The 20,962-nt window shown below is 43.3% G+C and overlaps 1 protein-coding gene across 1 annotated transcript in view; it reads right to left on the bottom strand.

Moving 5' to 3' along the window:
- Positions 1 to 20,962, bottom strand: part of RELN (reelin) — a 290,109-nt gene that overhangs the window by 96,495 nt on the left and 172,652 nt on the right. The window contains exons 23-30 of the mRNA XM_070947738.1: positions 18,982 to 19,187; positions 16,121 to 16,292; positions 15,218 to 15,418; positions 11,083 to 11,318; positions 6,162 to 6,319; positions 4,116 to 4,323; positions 2,290 to 2,366; positions 1,122 to 1,280 (exon numbers count right to left, since the gene is read on the bottom strand). Of these exons, the coding sequence (XP_070803839.1) occupies positions 1,122 to 1,280; positions 2,290 to 2,366; positions 4,116 to 4,323; positions 6,162 to 6,319; positions 11,083 to 11,318; positions 15,218 to 15,418; positions 16,121 to 16,292; positions 18,982 to 19,187 (1,417 nt within the window). The remainder of the gene's footprint in view (positions 1 to 1,121; positions 1,281 to 2,289; positions 2,367 to 4,115; positions 4,324 to 6,161; positions 6,320 to 11,082; positions 11,319 to 15,217; positions 15,419 to 16,120; positions 16,293 to 18,981; positions 19,188 to 20,962) is intronic.

Here is a 20,962-nt window from a genome sequence, read left to right as displayed (position 1 = left end):
GCTCACCCCATCCTGTGGCACTCGGGTCTCGAACCCGGGCTGGATAAGCTTAACGTCTTTAACCACAGAGCCATCATGAAGGGATCACACCAGGAATGCATTTATGCAAGTCGAAAAGATCATTTACTGCTCCTCAGAGGCATCATTAAAAATAAGCCCAAGGGAAAGAACTGTCCGACCAACAAAGCGTCAAGAACAGATGGCGAGAAAAGAGGAGTAGAAATAGAAATAGAGGAAGAGATCATACAGACGATGATCCAACTGCCAAACAATAAGACTTTTTGTCAAGTTTATGTAGTGTATATTCGAGGTGGTAACCCCTTTGAGAGCTGTAAGCAATGAAATTTCATTTTAATGTATGCCGATTAGTGTACATTTAAAGTGACAATAAAGTTATTCTATCATCTGTATCTCTATCTACCTATCTCTCTCTATATATATATCTTCTATCTTCTATCTATCTATCATCTCTCTCTCTCTATCATCCATCCATCCATCATCCATCCATCTATCTCTATCTATCTTCTATCATCTCTCTCTCCTATCTATCTATCTATCTATCTATCTATCTATCTATCTATCTATCTATCTATCATCTATTTATCTATCTCTCTCTCATCTCTCTCTCATCTATCTCTCATCTCTTATCTATCTATCATCCATCCATCCATCTTCTATTATCTATCTATCTATCTATCTATCTATCTATCTATCTATCTATCTATCTATCTATCATACATCCATCCATCTTCTATTATCTATCTATCTATCTATCTCTCTATCTATCTCTCTATCTATCTCTCTATCTATCTCTCTATCTCTCTATCTATCATCCATCCATCATCCATCGATCCATCGATCCATCGATCCATCGATCCATCGATCCATCCATCCATCCATCCATCCATCTATCTTCTATCTTCTATCTATCTATCTATCTATCTATCTATCTATCTATCTATCTATCTTCCATCCATCCATCTATCTATCTTCTATCCATCCATCCATCCCAAATGTTGACACTATTTCTGCAGAATTACTAGGACCCGGATGATACTATCTGTATTAATTAATTGAATGGAAAAATTATATAGGCATGTTATGTCCCTCTATATACCAACCATGCTGAGGTTGCCACCACCGAAATGCGGTGGCTGATGTTTTGGCTTCCCAGGGCAATTCAATAGAGACAATCTGTGGTTCCAAGAAAGACAAGAAGTCCAACTCTCGTAGCAACGTCCAGCTGATTCCATTGTCATTGGAATACTGGACCACAAGCCCTACGAATCAAAATGAAATACAACATCATTTTAAGGGCTCTGTAGCAAAAGTGGGATCTAATGCCTATCTTAGACCTACTGATGATGCAACATCTGCATTCCACAAATGCAGAATCCATTACAGGTAGTCCTCGACTTACAGCCATTCGTTCAGTGACCGTTCAAAGTTACAGCAGCACTGAAAAAAAAGCGATTTGCAACCGGTCCTCGTACTTATGACGATCGCAGCATCTCATTGTCTTGCTTATCTTATCAGCTTCCTGCAAATTGCTTCTGGGCATTCTGCCAACCATAGTAAGCTTTCAGTTATTATTCTTTGAATTCTTGGCGGCTGTTAATGCAGTTATTTAACAGCCGTTGTTGTAGAAGACTGGTTTATTCAGTAAACTAAGGTTTGAACGGACTTTGTGTGTGCTGCATTCTTTGGGGTCCGTAGCTGGGGCAGAACAAGAATAGAGTTCCAAGTTGCGACAGAATGCAGGTAGTCCTTGACTTACAACAGTTCATTTAGTGACCGTTCAAAGTTACAACGGCAGTGAAAAAATGTGAGCAATGACCGTCTTTCACACTTTCGGCCGCATCCCCATGGTCACATGATCAAAATTCAGATGGTAGGTGACCGACTCAAACTTAGGACAGCTGCAGTGTCCTGAGGTCATGTGATCAGCTTTTGTGACCTTCCTAGCGAGCTCCGACAAGCAAAAGCAATTGGGGGGGGAAGCCAGATTCACTTAACAAACTCATGTTTCACTTAACAAGTGCAGGAAATCGCTTAACTGTCGCAAAAAAAGCTCGTACAGTGCGTCAAAAGTCATTTAAGAACAGTGGAAATTTTGGGCTCAGAAGAACCAGCTTGGATTACACGTTTCTAACCACACCGTATTGATGAATGTTTTGACAGTTATTACGTTTAAAACAGCTTTACAGTTCTTTATAAAAAAAGAACACAAGTTATCCACACAACGTTTTTAACTAAGTTATGTAGCTAACAAAATAAAAATGAATTTACCTTCGTTCCTGGCTCGGGGCCTGTTGCAGTCTGTACCAGCTGTTTTGCTTCCAATCTGAACATAGAACTGAACTAGTCTGTTTAAAAAAAAAAGTTTAAAAAGTTAGTTTGGGAGAAAAAAAAAACACCACATCTTTAAAGCTTGGGAATTGTTCCATCAAATATAATTTCCCGGTATTCAAGCACTATTTAGCATTTAATTTTATATACCCTGTTTCCCCGAAAATAAGACATCCCCTGATAATAAGCCCAATCAGGCTTTTGAGCGCATTCACTAAAATAAGCCCTCCCCGAAAATATTTCAATGCATGCACAGCCGGTCCCCACCATTTCCTCTGGTTTCCTCCACGTGCCCCAAAATAATAAGACCTCCCCGAAAATAAGGCCAAGCGCTTATTTCGGGGTTCAAAAAAAATATAAGACAGGGTCTTATTGACCTGTTCAGTTATAAGTTGTTATAACTTAACTTGTTCTTATAAAGAACAACTGACATTACCGCTGAGTGAAAACATGTGAATATTTCTGATGGCTGAATGAAGTACTGCACTGTGATTTTGCAATTTCATATAAATATCTTCGGCAGTGAGCGTAAAGTATTACTGATCAGGCGTATATAGCAGGGATGGCTAACCTTTTTACTGTTGCGTGCCAAAAGCAGGGAGAGTAAGGAGGATCGCGCCCGCGCACTGGGTGCGTGCCCGCATCCAGTGCGCCCCCCTGGTGCATGGATGCGCGACACCCGTGCGCTCCCCCCGCTTTTGGCATGCGATGGCACAGTAGGCCCGTTTTTCACTCTCCCCAGGCTCCAGAGCCTTTCTAGGAGCCTGGGGAGGGCGAAAATGGCCTTCCCCACCCCCCTTGAGGCCTGCCAGAGGCTGGAAACAGCCTTTTTCCTGACTTCCAGTGGACCCAGAAGGCCCGAAAATCAGCTGGCCGGCATGTGCATGTGTGCCAAAGCTCAGCTAGGGCAACGCTCGTGTGCCCACTGATATGGCTCTGCGTATCACCTGTGGCACGCGTGCCGTAGGTTCACCATCACGGGTGTATAGCATTGTATTGTAATTCTTAAGTAAGTTCACTCGGTAGAACCAGAAATGTAATACAGGTAATTTATTTAGTAACCATTCAAAGTTACAACGGCACTGAAAAAAGTGACGTGTCCAGTTTTCACACTTATGACCGTTGCAGCATTCCCCCTGATCACGTGATCAGAATTCAGATTCTTGGCAACTGACTCATAGTTATGACAGTTGCGCTGTCCCAGGGTTATGGGATTCCCTTTTGAGATCTTCTGACGAGCAAAATCAATGGGGAAGCCAGATTCACTTAACAACTGTGTTACTAATTTAACAACTACAGTGATTCACTTAATAACTGTGGCAAGAAAGGTTGTAACACAGGGCAAAACTCACTTAGCAACTATCTCGCTTAGCAATTTACCAGAAATTTTGGGCTCAATTGTAGTTGTAAGTTGAGAACTTCTTGTATCACTTTAACCTCTTATAATAGCTATGCTATCTGTATGTAGATGATGCACGTGACTCTTCAAAATCATTGAAAATGAGACATTATTTCATCTAAAACAGGGATCTCCAACGTCGGCCACCTTAAGACTTGTGGACTTCAACTCCCAGAATTCCTCAGCCAGCGTTCCCCATCATTCTGCGTTGCTGGCTGAGGAATTCTGGGAGTTGAAGTCCACAAGTCTTAAAATGGCTAAGGTTGGAGACATTTGTCCCTCTCAGACAAAAAAAAATCTGAATTTTTCATGGTCCTGTAAAACCTATGGCAAAAGGAAGCTTTTAAAAACAAAATATAGAGTTAACCTGATGCTGGTGGTATCCAGAGAGACGGTTCGTGCTTCTCTTTTGCCCGAACCACCAAAGTAAAGAGATTTCCCATCACTCAATATTCCGCAGCCATTTCCAACTTGAGCTCCGGTTATCTTGTACCAAAGGGGACTCAACTTCCTCTCAAATCTGTCAAACATCTCGTTGGGATTAGGTACATTAGACACACAGGTCCCATGTGAAGCTTCAGAAAAGGAAATAATATATATATATATATATGGGGGATACATTTTGGAAGAAAATCTTCAATGCAAAGGCCAAGAACTGGCAAACAAATATTATATATGCAGTATATTATATTACTGATATATTATATTAATACATATTAATATAATATATTAATTAACCTTGGAGTACTCATTTCTAAAGATCTAAGTACCAGAGCCCACTGTAACAACATTGCCAAAAAGGCATTAAGAGTTGTTAACCTAATCTTGCGTAGCTTTTTCTCTGGTAATGTTGTACTATTTAACTAGAGCATACAAAACATATTGCTTAACGCATTGTAAGCTGCCCTGAGTCTCCGGAGAAGGGCGGCATATAAATAAATTAAAAAAAAAACATTTGCTAGACCAATTCTTGAATACAGCTCATCTGTCTGGAACCCGCACTGCATATCGGACATAAATACAATTGAGATAGTCCAGAGATATTTCACGAGAAGAGTCCCTCTACTTGCAATAAAATACCTTATGCCACCAGACTTGAAATTTTGGGTTTAGACAACTATGCCGTCTTCGGTCTGACCTAAGTGTAGTATATAAAATTATCTGCCACAATGTCCTATCTGTCAATGACTACTTCAGCTTCAACCACAACAATACACGACCAAGTAATAGATGCAAACTCAAGGTAAACTGCTCCAAACTCGATGGCAGAAAATACGACTTCAGCAACAGAGTGGTCAATGCCTGGAATGCGCTACCTGACTCTGTGGTTTCTTCCCCAAACCCCCAAAACTTTAACCTAAGACTGTCTACTGTTGATCTCACCCAGAGGTGAGTTTCAGCAGGTTCTGACCAGTTCTGGAGAACTGGTAGCGGAAATTTTGAGTAGTTTGGAGAACCGGTAGTAAAAATTCTGACTGGCCCCGCCCCCATCTATTCCCTGTCTCCCGAGTCTCAGCTGATTGGGAGGAAATGGGGATTTTGCAGTAACCTTCCCCTGGAGTGGAGTGGGAATGGAGATTTTACAGTATCCTTCCCCTGCCACACCCACCAAGCCACGCCCACCAAGCCATGCCCACCAAGCCATGCCACACCCACCAAGCCACACCGACAGAACCAGTAGTAAAAATTCTGTCTGGCCCCACCCTCATCTATTCTCTGCCTCCCGAGTCCCAGCTGATCGGGAGCAAATGGGGATTTTACAGTATCCTTCCCCTGCTATGCCCACCAAGCCATACCCACAGAACCGATGGTAACATTTTTTGAAACCCATCACTGATCTCACCCCATTCTTAAGAGGTCTGCAAGGGGCGTGCATAAGAGCACCAGTGTGCCTACCGTCCCTGTCCTAATATTCCATTTTAGTCTTACTCTTTTCATGTATTCAAATTATGTTTACACTTCTACCTGTTATCTTATATATGCTTGACAAACAAATCAGGGGTGAAATCCAGCAGGTTCTGCAGAACCGGTAGCAGAAATTTTGAGCAGTTTGGAGAACCACTAGCGGAAATGTTGAGTATTTTGGAGAACCGGGAAATACCACCTCTGGCTGCCCCCAGAGTCGGGTGGGAATTGTGATTTTGCAGTATCCTTCCCCTGGAATGGAGTGGGAATGGAGATTTTGTAGGATCCTTCCCCTGCCACACCCACCAAGCCACGCCCGCTAAGCCCCACCCCACCCACCAAGCCACGCCCACAGAACCAGTAGCAAAAAAATTTGGATTTCACCACTGAAACAAACAAACAAACAAACAAACAAACAAACAAACAAACAAACAAATATTAGTTAGGGCTGCTATTCACTTACTTTCCCTATCGGTTCGCCAATGTGACTCTACGTGTTAAAGCTTACCTGTATAGGCCATGTCACAAAAACAGACACCGGAAATGCAGTCTCCCTGTCCATTGCAGTAGTTGGGGCACGGCTCTGAAATATACACTCCGTCCAAGCCAAAGGGGGGAAGGCTCTTTTGCGAACGGCTCTCTTGTATCCAGCGGAATCTGGTCTTCCTACACGAGGGGGACAGAAATACCAAAGCTGTTGCTGCTTTCTTTGAACACGGGCTCTCCAAAGACATATCCAGGTTGTTCTGTGGGCTTAGATATCTCCAAGACAATCGTAAAGCACAGTGATGGCTAACCTTTTCTGGACCAAGTGCCCAAAGCACGCGCCCGAACGCCCAAAATCCAATGCCTGCACGCCCCCCACTCATGCGCCCCTGCATGCCCCGCGCATGTGCTGCCCTGTGCATGCGTGTGGGACCTCCTGCAAGTGTCCCGATTCCCACACATGCGCACACGCCTCCTCGTGCAGACGCACGTGGCCCCTGCATGTGGCCCTCCCTCCTGTGCATGTGCGGCAGAGGCCCGATGACCAGCTAGTCGGCGGGAGGCACACCCGCATGCACGTCAGAGCTGAATTGGGGCAACAGCTTGCGTGCCCACAGAGAGGGCAGTGTGTGGCACCTATGGCATGCGTGCCATAGGTTTGCCATCACGGGTATAGTATGTTCCATGGGATGCACGTAATTTTACTTATTTACTTATCTATATGACGCCCATCTGATTACTAGAGTGACTCTGGGTGGCTGATCATCTACATCCATCTTTCTTTCTTTCTTTCTTTCTTTCTTTCTTTCTTTCTTTCTTTCTTTCTTTCTTTCTTTCTTTCTTTCTTCCTCTCTCTCTCTCTCTCCCCTTCCTTCCTTCCTTCCTTCCTTCCTTCCTTCCTTCCTTCCTTCCTTCCTTCCTTCTATATGGCCACCCACTCACTCTCCGTGACTCTGGGCAGCTTACAAACAATAAAAAACCCAATATGTATAAAAAATACGATTTGCTTGATTCCTGGCTCAAAACAAGACTGTATAACCACAAAACCATGAAAAAATTATTTTTAAACTACTGTGTTTGAATGACTGAATCAACATCATTATGTTGAAATAACATGGTGAGCCATGGTGGCGCAGTGGTTAGAATGCAGTATTGCAGACGGACTCCGACCACAGCCAGGAGTTCGATCCTGAATGGCTCAAGGTTGGCTCAGCCTTCCATCCTTCCAAGGTTGATAAAATGAGGACCCAGATTGTTGGGAGCAATGTGCTGGCCCTGTAAACCGCTTAGAGAGGGCTGTAAAGCACTGTAAAGCGGTATATAAGTCTAAGTGCTATTGCTATTGTGTCAGAGCACAGAGTAAGATAGGTGGTATCCATGGGCAGCAATGTGCCATAAACTCATGGCACCCACTAGTCTCTCTCCTCTCTGACATTCAGAATAAATATCATGCCATGCCATGTCATGTCATGTCATGCCATCCCATCTCTCATCTCATCTCATCCAATCCCCCACCCTGCTCTGCCCTGCCCTTCCTTACCCAGGGGTGAAATCCAGCAGATTCTGACAGGTTCTGGAGAACCGGTAGCGGAAATTTTGAGCAGTTCGGAGAACTGGCAGATACCACCTCTGGCTGGCTCCAGAGTGGGGTGGGAATGGAGATTTTGCAATATCCTTCCCCTCAGAGTGAGGTAGGAATGGAGATTTTGCAATATCCTTCCTCCCGGAGTGGGGTGGGAATGGGGATTTTGCAATATCCTTCCCCTCAGAGTGAGGTAGGAATGGAGATTTTGCAATATCCTTTCCCCAGGAGTGGGGAGGGAATTTATTTATTGTATTTATTTATTGATTCGATTTATATGCCGCCCTTCTCCGGAGACTCAGGGCGGCTTACAATGCGTTAAGCAATAGCCTTCATACTTTTTGTATATACCTGCTTAGTAGGGCTTTCGGGCCCCCCTAAGCAGTGTTCTTTTTATATACAAAGTCAGCTTATTGCCCCCACAATCCAGGTCCTCATTTTACCTACCTCGAAAGGATGGAAGGCTGAGTCAACCTCATGGGGATTTTGCAATATCCTTCCCCTGGAGTGGGGTGGGAATGGAGATTTTGCAGTATCCTTCCCCTGCCACGCCCACCAAGCCACGCCCACAGAACCGCTAGTAAAAAAATTTGGATTTCACCACTGTACCTTACCCTACCCTATTCAACAGCCTCAATGGTAGGGAAGCAATGCCATCTCCTTCTGCACTCTTAAAAAAAGAAAAACCTAACCCCCAAATTGGATAATCTGAATTTAGACATTGGCATCCTACAATGGAAGGAGTCAAAAGAAAACTTGGTAAAATTGAGCACACGATAATCCATGAAACTCGACAGATGGATTTCGCTAGTATATCGACGGAAAATACCACACGAAGAATCTATCTATTGCTCTGAACAGGTTGTAGGCAGAATTTATATATATAACGAAGAAATGTTCCCATAACACACGACAACTTCGAATAGACTCCATTACCATTTAATGGAACTGATTCCAAAGGGAATATTTTTAGATCTGGGTGCAAATCTGTCACAACTGTTATAGAATGGATACAGGGAAGGCGCGGAATAATATCCCGTCTGTAATTGCAATCGATAAATGCAATTATGCTGATTAGCTTGATTAGCATTCTTGGGGAGCTGAGAAATGTACTTTCGAGTCTGGTGCCTCGTCCCAGTTATATGACAGACATAATGCGAAACAGGCTGCCTTCTTATCGATTGGGTACTTTTTCCGTTGGGCAAAGCAATCTCATTAGTGTCTGTGTGAGTTGGCAATTGTGTTTGTTGGTTAATTAAAGGAAAATACTTTCGAGGGGGATGCTCACTGTTTATGTGATTTAGCCCTACCACAAAGACGCTTGGTTCTCTAAACTGTACAGCATGCCTTGTTCTGTAATTATTTGTTAATGGACTAACAGAAGGAGACGGTCTAAAAACACTTAGACAAGAAGATAAAATACATTTGGCCAGGCTGTTGAAGAAAGAGAAGAGATCCAATTTAAAAATAAATAAATAAACAAATACGGCAAGTACATTTGTTTGTTGAATTTTTAGCTATTTGTACTAATATCATCTTGGAAGATGGTTCTGGACAAAACAGAACAGAATAACAGAGTTGGAAGGGACCTTGGAGGTCTTCTAGTCCAACCCCCTGCTTAGGCAGGAAACCCTACACCACTTCAGACAAATGGTTATCCAACATCTTCTTAAAAACTTCCAGTGTTGGAGCATCCACAACTTCTGGAGGCAAGTTGTTCCACTGATTAATTGTTCTCACTGTCAGGGAATTTCTCCTTAGTTCTAAGTTGCTTCTCTCCTTGATTAGTTTCCATCCATTGCTTCTTGTCCTGCCCTCAGGTGCTTTAGAAAAATAGGTTGAGCCCCTCTTCTTTAAAGCAGTCCCTCAAATATTGGAACAATGCTATCATGTCTCCCCTAGTCCTTCTTTCCATCAAACTAGACATACCCAGTTCCTGCAACTGTTCTTCATAGGTTTTAGCCTCCAGTCCCCTCATCATCTTTGTTGCTCTGCTCTGCACTCTTTCCAGAGTCTCCACATCTTTTTTTACAGTAAATCGTGGCGCCCAAAACTGGATGCAGTATTCCAGGTGTGGCCTTACTAAGACTTTATACTTCGTGGAATTCTCCCACCTTATGTTCAGAATTAATAACTACAATAAACTCATTGTAAAGGATTTTAGTTTCCGAGAAAGAGTTAAAGTTAGAAGAAAAGGACATTCTAATATTGTCTGGGCATCTCAAAAAACATGGTCTGACCTTGGCGATGCAGCTATTCTGGTTTCCAATCTAATTTCTGGAGTCTTGTAAAATACAGGTAGTCCTCAATTTATAAAAAATTCATTTAATGACTGTTCAAAGTCACAATGGCACTGAAAAAAGTGACCTTATGACAGTTGTAGCACTCCCGTGATCAGCTGATCAAAATTCAGATGCTTGGCAACTGACTCATATTTATGACTGCTGCAGTGTCCTGGGATCACGTGATCCGCTTTTCCGACCTTCTGATGAGCGAAGTCAAGGGGGAAGCCAGATTCGCTTAACAAACAGGTTACTAACTTTTTTAAAAAATGCAATGATTCACTTAACCACTGTGGCAAGAAAAGTCACTGAATCAATGTTTCACTTTAGCAACATAAATGGTGGCCTCAGTTGGGGTTGTAACTCCCTGCAGTTGATAAATTAGTAACCCAGTTGTTAAGTGAATCTGGCTCCCCCTTTGACTATGCTTGTCAGAAGGTCACAAAAGAGGATCAAGTGACCCCCGGGACACTGAGCCTGTCATAAAGAGGAACCAGTTACCAAGTGTCTGAGTTTTGATCATGGGAATGTTGCAAAAGTCATAACTTCGAAAAACAGTTGTAAGTCACATTTTTCAGTGCTGTTGTAACTTTGAATGGTCACTAAACTCACTTGTCAACTTGCAAAGCATCCCTGGCCTGCTCTCGAGTTGCCATAGACAAGGGGGTGGGTGGGAAACTGACGAAGCAGCATGGCAGCCAAAGACGGGAGCACATTCCAGACATATCTCTCTCAAGGCTGTCTCCCAGGGTTACCCACAGAGGCTGGAGGGGAGTGATCTCTACAACCTGCGAAATTGCTCCGTTGGTGAATGTGATTGATGACACACCCTGGAGGAAGGGGGGAAACAGCGTCATGATTGGAGTGTAAATTACATGGGATCAGATTGGCTTCACCTGGAATGTGCCGACATGTTGCTCCTAATAAATAACTGGATTTCTTCTGAAGCTTGGCCTGAGGCTCATGATTTAATTAAGGCATCTGTCGGAACCCTGACATCACTGTTGTAAGTCGAGGACTACCTGTTGTGAGATGGATGGTGACATAAATGGGTTTAAATCAATAAATAGCTCAATTACCTAGCAGCGAGCGATCTCGGCACGACAATGGTGATCCTTGTCCACTCTTCAAAGTCTCCCGCATAATATATGGTTGGCTCTGTCAATTCCCGGGTGCTCCCTTCGCACCCTTTCACCCCAGGGGATGCTGGGAAGCAGCCCTCCTTCACCAGCGCCCAAGACAAGCCGGCGTCGTGGGAATACTGAAGAAGAACTGGGGCAGAGCTACTGAACTGATCCGTGCACCCAATGTTCAGCTGCGAAGTGGAAAACATGTTGAAAGTGTAAGAGGAAAACAGAATTGTTAAAAAAGACAACTTATTTATTTATTTATTATTCTAATTTTTATACTGCCCTTCTCCTTTCGGACTCAGGGTGGTGAACAGCCAAAATAAATGCATTTATACATAAGGTACGATTAAAAATAGATTTAAAATAATTAAATTTAGCCCATAGTTTAAAATTTATCAATTTAAAATCCATATCAAAATTTAAAACCAACCATAAAATCATAAAATCAAGAGGGACCGGCTAACTGAAAGAGATGAGTTTTTAGGGCCTGACGAAAAGTCCGGAGGTCGGAGATCACTCGTATCTCTGGGGGTAGATTGTTCCAGAGGGTAGGTGCCACCAGAGAGAAGGCTCTCCCCCTGGGGGTCACCAGCCGGCATTGTCTAGCCGACGGCACCCTGAGGAGGCCCTCTCTGTGGGAGCGAACCGGCCGGTGGGAGGCAATTGGTGGCAGAAGACGGTCCCGTAAGTACCCTGGCCCTAAGCCATGGAGCGCTTTAAAGGTGATCACCAACACCTTGAAGCGCACCCAGAAGTCCACCGGAAGCCAATGCAGCTCGCGCAGGAGAGGAGTCACATGGGAGCGCCCCGTCACTCCCATAATCCCCCGCGCGGCCACATTCTGCACCAGTTGGAGCCTCCGGGTGCACCCCAAGGGGAGCCCCATGTAGAGAGCGTTACAATAGTCCAGACGAGAGGTGACGAGTGCTTGAGTGACTGTGCATAGGGAGCACTTGCGTTGTGCTTAACACTGAGAGACACGAGTGTGCATAAATCTGTTTTTTAATTTTGTATTCTGTTCCTTTTTCATCATTGCTTGCATTTTTTTTTTAAAAAAAAAATCACATATACCCAGACCTTTTTTTCTTTAAAACGCACAAATATGTTTAAACGTTTAACTCCAAAATATTCAGTGACAGAAGGAACAGTGAAAACTGCATTCAGGGCTCTCCTGCACAGCTATGCTGACTGGAATTTCTGAACTGCTGGATAACACCTGATGGTAAATAACAGTAACAGATTTGGAAGGGACCTCGGAGGTCATCTAGTCCAACCCCCTGCTCACGCAGGAGACCTATACTATTTCTGACAAATGGTTGTCCCGTCTCTTCTTGGTTGTTTATTCTCGCTGTTGGGAACACACAAACATGAAACTGGTATCTCATCCAGACAGCACGCAAACATAGTCCTTGAACTAGCGATCACAATTGAGCCCAACATTTCCGTTGCTAAGCGAGATAGTTCTTAAGTGAGTTTTGCCTCATGTTACAACCTTTCTTGCCGCCGTTGTTAAGGGAATCACTGCGGTGATTAAATTCGTAACACGCTTGCTAAGTGAATCTGGCTCCCCCTTTGACGTTGCTTGCTTAGGAGATTGCAAAAATTAATCGCCAGATCCCGGGACATTGCAATCGTCACAAATGATTAGGAACAAAGATGATTAGGGGACTGGAGGCTAAAACATATGAAGAACGGTTGCAGGAACTGGGTATGTCTAGTTTAATGAAAAGAAGGACTAGGGGAGACATGATAGCAGTGTTCCAATATCTCAGGGGCTGCCACAAAGAAGAGGGAGTCATTCTCCAAAGCACCTGAGGGCAGGACAAGAAGCAATGGGTGGAAACTAATCCAGGAGAGAACTTAGAACTATGGAGAAATTTCCCGACAGCGAGAACAATTAATCAGTGAACAACTTGCCTGCAGAAGTTGTGAATACTTCCAACACTGGAAGTTTTAAAGAAGATGTTGGATAACCATTTGTCTGAAATGGTGTAGGGTTTTCTGCCTGGGTAGGGGGTTGGACTAGAAGACCTCCAAGGTCCCTTCCAACTCTGTTATTCTATTCTAAATACATGCCAGTTGCCAAGCATCTGAATTTTGATTACGTGAGTGGGGGATGCTGCCATGGCCGCAAGTGTGAAAAATGGCCATACATCACTTTTTGAGAGCTGCTGTAACATTGAACAGTCACTAAATGAATAGTTGCAAGGCGAGATATAACTGTACTTTGTACAGGTTCAGGAGAATTGAATTGACTTGAATTCCAATTTACAGTAGTGGCCAAAATTGTGGAAACCTTTTGGGAAAAGTGTATTTACTAAAACTAGCTAATAATAACACTTCTTTTTTTGGAGTAATGCCATAAAATTATATACCAATGGAAAGATAATTGAATCAAGAATGTAATGCAATAACTTTTATGACGGATTTGCTATTAGAATAGCAGCTACAGTATAAAGAAGGAGAGTGAAACACGGAGAAAAAACGAGATATACAAAAATGATCACCATGGAAAAAATGAGATAGACAAAAATTATCACCATGTCAGTTAATACTTAGTTGGGTAACCTTTAGCATGAATGACGGCCTCACAACGTCTTCCCATGGAGTGAAGCAAGCAAGTTCTGCAGCTGTTATCATGTGAAACCAAGATTGAATGATGGCTTCTATTAACTGGGTTTTATTGCTGGGTCACTTCTGACTAACCAGTTTCTTTAGTCCGCTCCATAGATTTTCAATTGGGTGAAGGTCTGGGCTATTCCCAGGCCATTCCAGCAGTGGAATAGGATTCTCTTGAAACTTCCCCGCCCCCCAAAAAGTGGTGTTAATTAGCCATCAAGCCTCAAAAATACACTTTCCCCAGGCGGTTAAATATTGGAAAAAAATACGGCAATGGATTTTGGAAATTACACAGATTAATTTGGAATTAAGACCTGAGATTTTCCTATTGGGGGCAAAACCTTTGAATGTTAAATCAGATATATGGTTCTTGTTGATTCACATTATTACTGCAGCAAGATTAGCGTATGCGCAGGAGTGGAAAAATCAATACTTACTGATGGATTTGAAAATAATATATAAAATTAATGAGTGTGCGGAATCAGATAGATTAACTAGATTGATCAATGGTAAAAAAGATTCAGAACTTTATAACAGTTGGAAATTATGGTATGATTGGGTCCAGAAAAGGTGGGATAGAATAGATATATGATGATGTATATACATGATGGCAAATATGTATGTATAAAGGAATGACTTTATATTTATGGACAATTTAATCACATTATACCATGGTGGCAGGATTGTATATTTTATTTGTGTATTGGTGTATAGAATATATTAATAAAAATTATTAAAAAAAAAATACACTTTCCCCAAAAGGTTTCCACAATTTTGGCCACTGTTGTAAATCTTAGCATTATTTCAAAGATTGAAATATTTTGTAAAAAAGAACTTAAGGCAGGCACATGGGACCGTGTTTTACGGACTACATTAGGAAAAACCTGCAACAAACATCATATGCAACAGAATGTTTCTCAGTTTGCATATCATTTCGTCAATGCAATGTCAAAACAGAGGGAGGTTATTTTACAAGTCCTCCTGTGCTTGCCAGCTCCCCCTATTTATAGAAGAGTGGGAATTATATTTGAAAACTTGCTTGTAAACATACAATGTTTTTTTTAAAAAAAATAATTCCGTCTGTACCTTACTCTCGGCCTGCGGTTACGCAAGGCTCGTGTATATTGTGGGCAGCTCGTTAAATTTTTTAGTGCAATCGATCCCAAGAATTTCCAGAGGAATTTAATGATGAACTCAATGAAAGGTTGATGGCAGCTAAGAACATAACAGCTTGCTAAAGTGGCTTAGCCAGTGATGGCTAACCTTTTTGCCATCACGTGCCAAAAGTGGGGGGAGAGAGGGAGGGAGAGAGAGGGAGGGAGAGAGAGGGAGGGAGGGAGGGAGAGGGAGGGAGAGAGGGAGAGAGGGGGAGGGAGGGAGAGAGAGAGGGAAAGAGAGGGAGGGATGGAGAGGGAGGGAGAGTGGGAGGGAGAGAAGGAGAGAGAGGGAGGGAGGGAGAGAATACCTTGAATTGAAGGACGTAACCTGTTTTCAGTGTTAAATCCCGGGTCACTGCAAACCGATCGCCATCTGACTTGCCAAATATCATCGCTGATGGGGTAGCCGAACAAAAAGTTTCGTTTTTGGGCATCCCTTCGTTCGCTAACATTAGCCACATGCTGAGCTGGTTCATGGGGTAATCAAAGGCTGGTTTCTCGTAAAAATTCTAGTTGAAATAAAAAAAATATATATAGGGAAAAAACCTCCGCGCTATTTATTAATCAAACGTGTATGCTGCCCATCTGGCCAAAGGTGACTCTAGTCAACTTAAAGACATTGAATAAAATACAGTATAAAACATTCAAGCACTAAATGAAAGTCTTAAATTTAAAAATGCAATTAGAATACAATTAAGCTGCTGGCAGTCAGCAGAGTTAGTTTGCAATACTGCATTCTACCTAGTGTGCTACCAGGACTTAGAATAGCGCTAGCCCTTAGACTTATATACCGCTTCACAGTGCTTTACAGTCCTCTCTAAGTGGTTTATAGTTTCAGCCTATTGCCCCCAATAATCTGGGTCCTCATTTTAACGACCTCGGAAGGATTGGAAGGCTGAGTCAACTTTGAGCCGGTCAGGATTGAGCTGCTGGCAGTCGGCAGAGTTAGCCTGCAATACTGCATTCTACCTACTGTGCCATCACGGCTTAGAATAGCAATAGTACTTAGATTTATATACCGCTTAACAGTGCTTTAGAGTCCTCTCTAAGCGGTTTACAGAGTCAGCCTATTGCCCCCCAACAATCTGGGTCCTCATTTTACTGACCTCGGAAGGATTGGAAGGCCGAGTCAACCTTGAGCCGATCAGGATCGAACTGCCGAATTTTGCGCTAACATTTTCATAAGCGTAAAACACCGTCCAACTTATTACCTGAGGCAACGTGGGGTTAGCCACAGGGATGATCTGTTTCAGCTTTTCGGACAGGATGATGATGTCATCGATAGCCCACTGATCGTAGCCTTCTCCCGAAAACACCGGCTGCCACCAACGGAATCGAGTGCAGGGGGTCTTTGCAGCAGGAGGGAGCTCCAGATAGACAAACCTAGATGCAGACATTCCTCGCGTGTTAAAAAGCGACGTGTAAAATGCAGATAAACACGTGAATGCAAGTAAAGAGGAGGGTGGAACATTCTGTTTGAACCAACGCAAGTTACCGTATTTTTTGGAGTATAAGACGCACCGGAGTATAAGATGCACCTTAATTTTTGGCGCCGGCCCCAAAAATGGCGCGCGGCCCCATTGCAAACTGGTTCTTCAGCTCGAGCTGAAGAAGCTTCTTGGATGAGAAGCAAAATGTCTTCAAAGAAAAAAAACAAGGAAGTTCAGTTGCCTCCAGATCCCACCTTTGGGATCTGACTCGAAGGGAAGTGGCTATAATGTTTGGCTGAAGGATGGATAGACAGGATCCACCAGGCTAATGTGGCTTATTTTCAATTCAATAAACTCTTCAGTACTCCTCATGCAAACCTGTATGATTCTAAAAAGCTCACGGATACATTATTAATATTTATTAAACTCACATGCTGCTCATCTCCCCGTTGCAGCCAATCTGAGCATCTTGCAAAATGATATAAAGGTTAAAAGATAACACAAAGGAATTTGCCAGGTGCAAATAACTAAGAACATTCATTGAGTTCAAGTTCAGAAGAGTTTATTGTCGCTACCTGTTCACCAGAATCTGATCAAATAATGGTTAAAGCTAAATGGATCAGGGGCGGGTTCTAAATTTTTTTACTACCGGTTCCGTGGGCGTGGCTTGATGGTCATGTGACAATTCTTTAGGATTTAGCAGAGGTACTGGTCTACCAGGCTTTTAATTGCTTGCAGAGCTGTACCAGTCTACCCATTTGTTCTTGGAGCGTTCCGGTCTACTCATTTGTTTTTGGAGGCACCGGTCTACCCATTTGTTTTTCGAGTGCACTGGTCTACCACCACACTGCCTTTTAACATTGATCAGCTGTAGGGCGGCCCTTTGAAGCACCGCGGCAAGAGTTTAAACAGTTTTTTTCCTTCTAGCCAATCAGCTGGGACTCGGGAGGCAGCGAATAGATTGGGGGCGGGGCCAAATAAAAGGTAAGAATAACGGGGGGGGGGGGGAGCTCCCGAACAAAGAGAACCAGTTCAGTGACATCATATCGTCACCGCTACTGGCTTGGCCGAACCGTGAGGAACCCACCACTGAAATGGATGCTAGATAAGGCTCAGTGGAATTCATGAGGACGCTGGACTTGGGTCTCTTGTGGTTATGCAATGACTTCAAACTGATGACATGTTTAACTCCACCTTCCAGCTCAGCCTGGTCTTTTCCCACACAATTACAATTATGGAAGATTAAATAAAAAAAAAACTTAAAAAACAAGAGGACAGGAGGCATATGGGTGAGGATTGTCTCTCTATACCAGGGGTCTCCAAACTTGGCAATTTTAAAACTTGTGGACTTCAGCTCCCAGAATTCCCTAGCCAGCCGTGCTGGCTGCGGAATTCTGGGAGTTGAAGTCCACAAGTCTTAAAGTCGCCAACTTTCAGAGCCCTGCTCTATACTAACAGCCACCCTCAGCATACAGCACCCCTCTTGGTGCCCCAAACTGGCTGGCAGAGTCAGGTTTTCAGGCTCTTCTGGAAGGTCAGGAATGTGGGGGGGGGCGACCTCCCCTCCAACAGGAGAATATTCCAGAAGGGAGGGGCCACAGCAGAAATGACTCTTCTTCTGGACCTCCCAGCCGAAATATGTAGCCGATGGCAGCGGTGGGTTTCACATTATATTACTACTGGTTCGCCACCCGCGTGCACGTTCACTTCGTGCGCGTGCACCTGGTTTGCTTGTGCGCCGGCCTTCCGTGCATGCGTTTGCTAGCGCGTGTGCCTTCCGCGCATGTGCCCGGCCTAAAAAATGTGTTTAAATGAGATGGCATAGTGCAGGGGCGGGGGGGGCTCAGGGGGGGGGCAGAGGGGCGGGCCCACCTGTGATTTCCATTACTGGTTTGGGTGAACTGGCCCGAACCGGCTGAATACCACCTCTGGCCGACGGGATCCAAAGCTGAAATGAGTGAGATGGGCCAATTCCATCGGAGTGAGACAGCTCCTCAGATACGAACGTAAGGCTAATCATGCTGTCGTAGGTAGACATCAAAACTTTTCTGCCATGAATCAGTGGTGAAATGTAAAATCTGTTATTACTGGTTCTGTGGGCGTGGCTTGGTGGGGGGGTAATGTGACTGAGTGGGCGTGACCAACTTTTTTTTTTTTTTTAGCTTTTAAAAGCATTTTTTCTACAACCTCTTCGGCTGAAGAGGTTGTAAAAAATGCTTTTAAAAGCCTCTGACGATCCCAGCTGAGTTGTCTGATCGGCAGAGGCTTTTTTTTTTAAAAAAAAAAAACTCAGGCAACTCAGCTGGGATCGTCAGAGGCTTTTAAAAACATTTTTTTCTACAACCTGAAGAGGTTGTAAAAAAATGCTTTTAAAAGCCTCTGACGATCCCAGCTGAGCCGTGGGATCATCAGAGGCTTTTCTTTTTACTTTTAAAAGTATTTTTTTGGCCGAAGAGGTCGTAGAAAAATGCTTTTAAAAATTTTTTAAAAAAAGCCTCTGATGATTGCGCGGCTCAGCTGGGCATGGGGGTGGGGGGCAGGGATTTTTGCTACCGGTTCTCCGAACCACCCGCCACCATCGCTACCGGATTGCGTGATCCGGTTCGAACTGGGAGCATTTCACCCCTGGTGTGAATCAATACCTGGATTTGCTGAAGTCAGAGAAGTACATTTCTGCCAGGGCGTGCCAGTTGATGCCTCCATTGTTGCTGTATTGCAGGAGGACTCCTTCTTCTCTGCTGTCTGGCTTGTTGCAAGAAGGACTCTCTCCGCCGATCTGAATGTAAAACTGGACAAAGTCTACCCAGGTGGTGTCCAAATCCAAGCTCACCAATTGTCTCTTCCCAGCCTGGAGCATACAAGGAACAACAACGAAAAAAACCATTGATGATATTGATAATGTTGTTGATGATGATGTTGTTGTTGTTGATGATGTTATCCAACCTCACACAGTAGACAATCCAAAGCAGTAAAATCCACAGGGAGACTCAAATTGCAAGTGTGTCCATGTGTGTGTGAGGTTCTCCCATTCTCTCTCTCTCTCTCTCTCTCAATCTTTGTCTCAGTCTCTCTCTCAATCTCTCAAACTCTCTTTCTCAGCCTCTCGTTCTCAATCTCTTTCTCTCTCTCAATTGCTCAACAACTTGCCTCCAGAAGTTGTGAGTGTTCCAACGCTGGAAGTTTTAAAGAAGAGGTTGGATAACCATTTGTCTGAAGTGGTGTAGGGTTTCCTGCCTAAGCAGGGGGTTGGACTAGAAGACCTCCAAGGTCCCTTCCAACTCTGTTATTCTATTCTATTCTATTCTATTCTATTCTATTCTATTCTATTCTATTCTATTCTATTCTATTCTATTCTATTCTATTCTATTCTATTCTTTCTCTCTCTCAATCTCCCTCTTTCTCTCTCTCAATCTCTCTCAGCCTCCTTCTCTCTCAATCTCTCTTTCTCTTTTAGCCTTCTCTCTCTCTCAATCTCTCTCCCAATCTCTCTCTCAGCCTCTTTCTCTCTCAATCGCTCTGTCTCTCTCTCTCAGTCTCTCTTTCTCAGCCTCTTTCTCTCTTTCTCTCTTTCTGTCTCACTCTTTCTCACTCTTTCTCTTTCTCTCCGTCCCTCTCTTTCTCTCTCTCTCTCTCTCTGTTTGTCTCTCTTTCTGTCTATCTGTCTCTCTCTCTGCCTTTCTCTATTTCTCTCTTTCCCTCCTTCCCTCTCCCCCCCCCCTCTCCATCTACCTACCTACCGACAGATTTGGCCCATATTGGGTTCTTGTCAATGAAAGTAGTAGTTTACCTAAGGAAATGTAGATGAATTGATTATGTAATCATTTTATAAGTTATGCAAGTATGATTTTTATCCTCTTTTTACAATGATGGATATTTTTCTATTCAGATTATGAATAGGCTACATAGACCTATCTAGGCGTAAAGGTGAGGGATATTTCTTTCGGCTGATATAAAAAAACGACATTTTTTAAGGTGTTCATTATTATTATTTATTATTGTTATTTCAAAATACATAACAATATAGCTGGCTAAAGAATTCTGGGAGTTGAAGTCCACGAGTTTTAAAGTTGCCAAGGTTGGAGACCCCCTATCTGGAAGTTATCCTTACTAGAAAGTTAATAAGCATGTGGACAAATATTGACAAAGTCTATGCCAACACGTGTGACATGAGTTTAATTCAGGGATGCTATTCAGCAAGTTCTGACAGATTCTGGAGAACCAGTAGCAGAAATTTTGAGTAGTTCGGAGAACTGGCAAATACCACCTCTGGCTGGCCCCAGAGTGGAGTGGGAATGGAGATTTTGCAACATCCTTCCCGCAGGAGTGGGGAGGGAATGGGGATTTTGCAGTATCCTTCCCCTGCCACACCCACCAAGCCACGCCCACAGAACCGGTAGTAAAAAAAATTGAATTCCACTACTGGTTTAATTGATTTGAGTTTTAACTATTTACCAGAAGTTTACTGAAGTCCATTTGATGCCCTTTTAGCAGACAGATTATAATCTAAAAATGATCTGTATCGTTTCGGTCCATGGTTTCCTATTCACCATATTCTTTCATTGTAAACCAGCTCATTTTCTATTGCCAAATGTAAATTGGTAGAATTAACGATAGGGATATTAT

The sequence above is a fragment of the Pituophis catenifer genome, unplaced genomic scaffold, assembly GCF_029215685.1.
Source record: "Pituophis catenifer annectens isolate HBS135680 unplaced genomic scaffold, rPitCat1.0.hap2 SCAF_7, whole genome shotgun sequence".
Classification (NCBI taxonomy): domain Eukaryota; kingdom Metazoa; phylum Chordata; class Lepidosauria; order Squamata; family Colubridae; genus Pituophis; species Pituophis catenifer.
The sequence above is the reverse complement of the archived record's forward strand: the minus strand, read 5'-3'. Positions and strand labels throughout refer to the sequence as shown.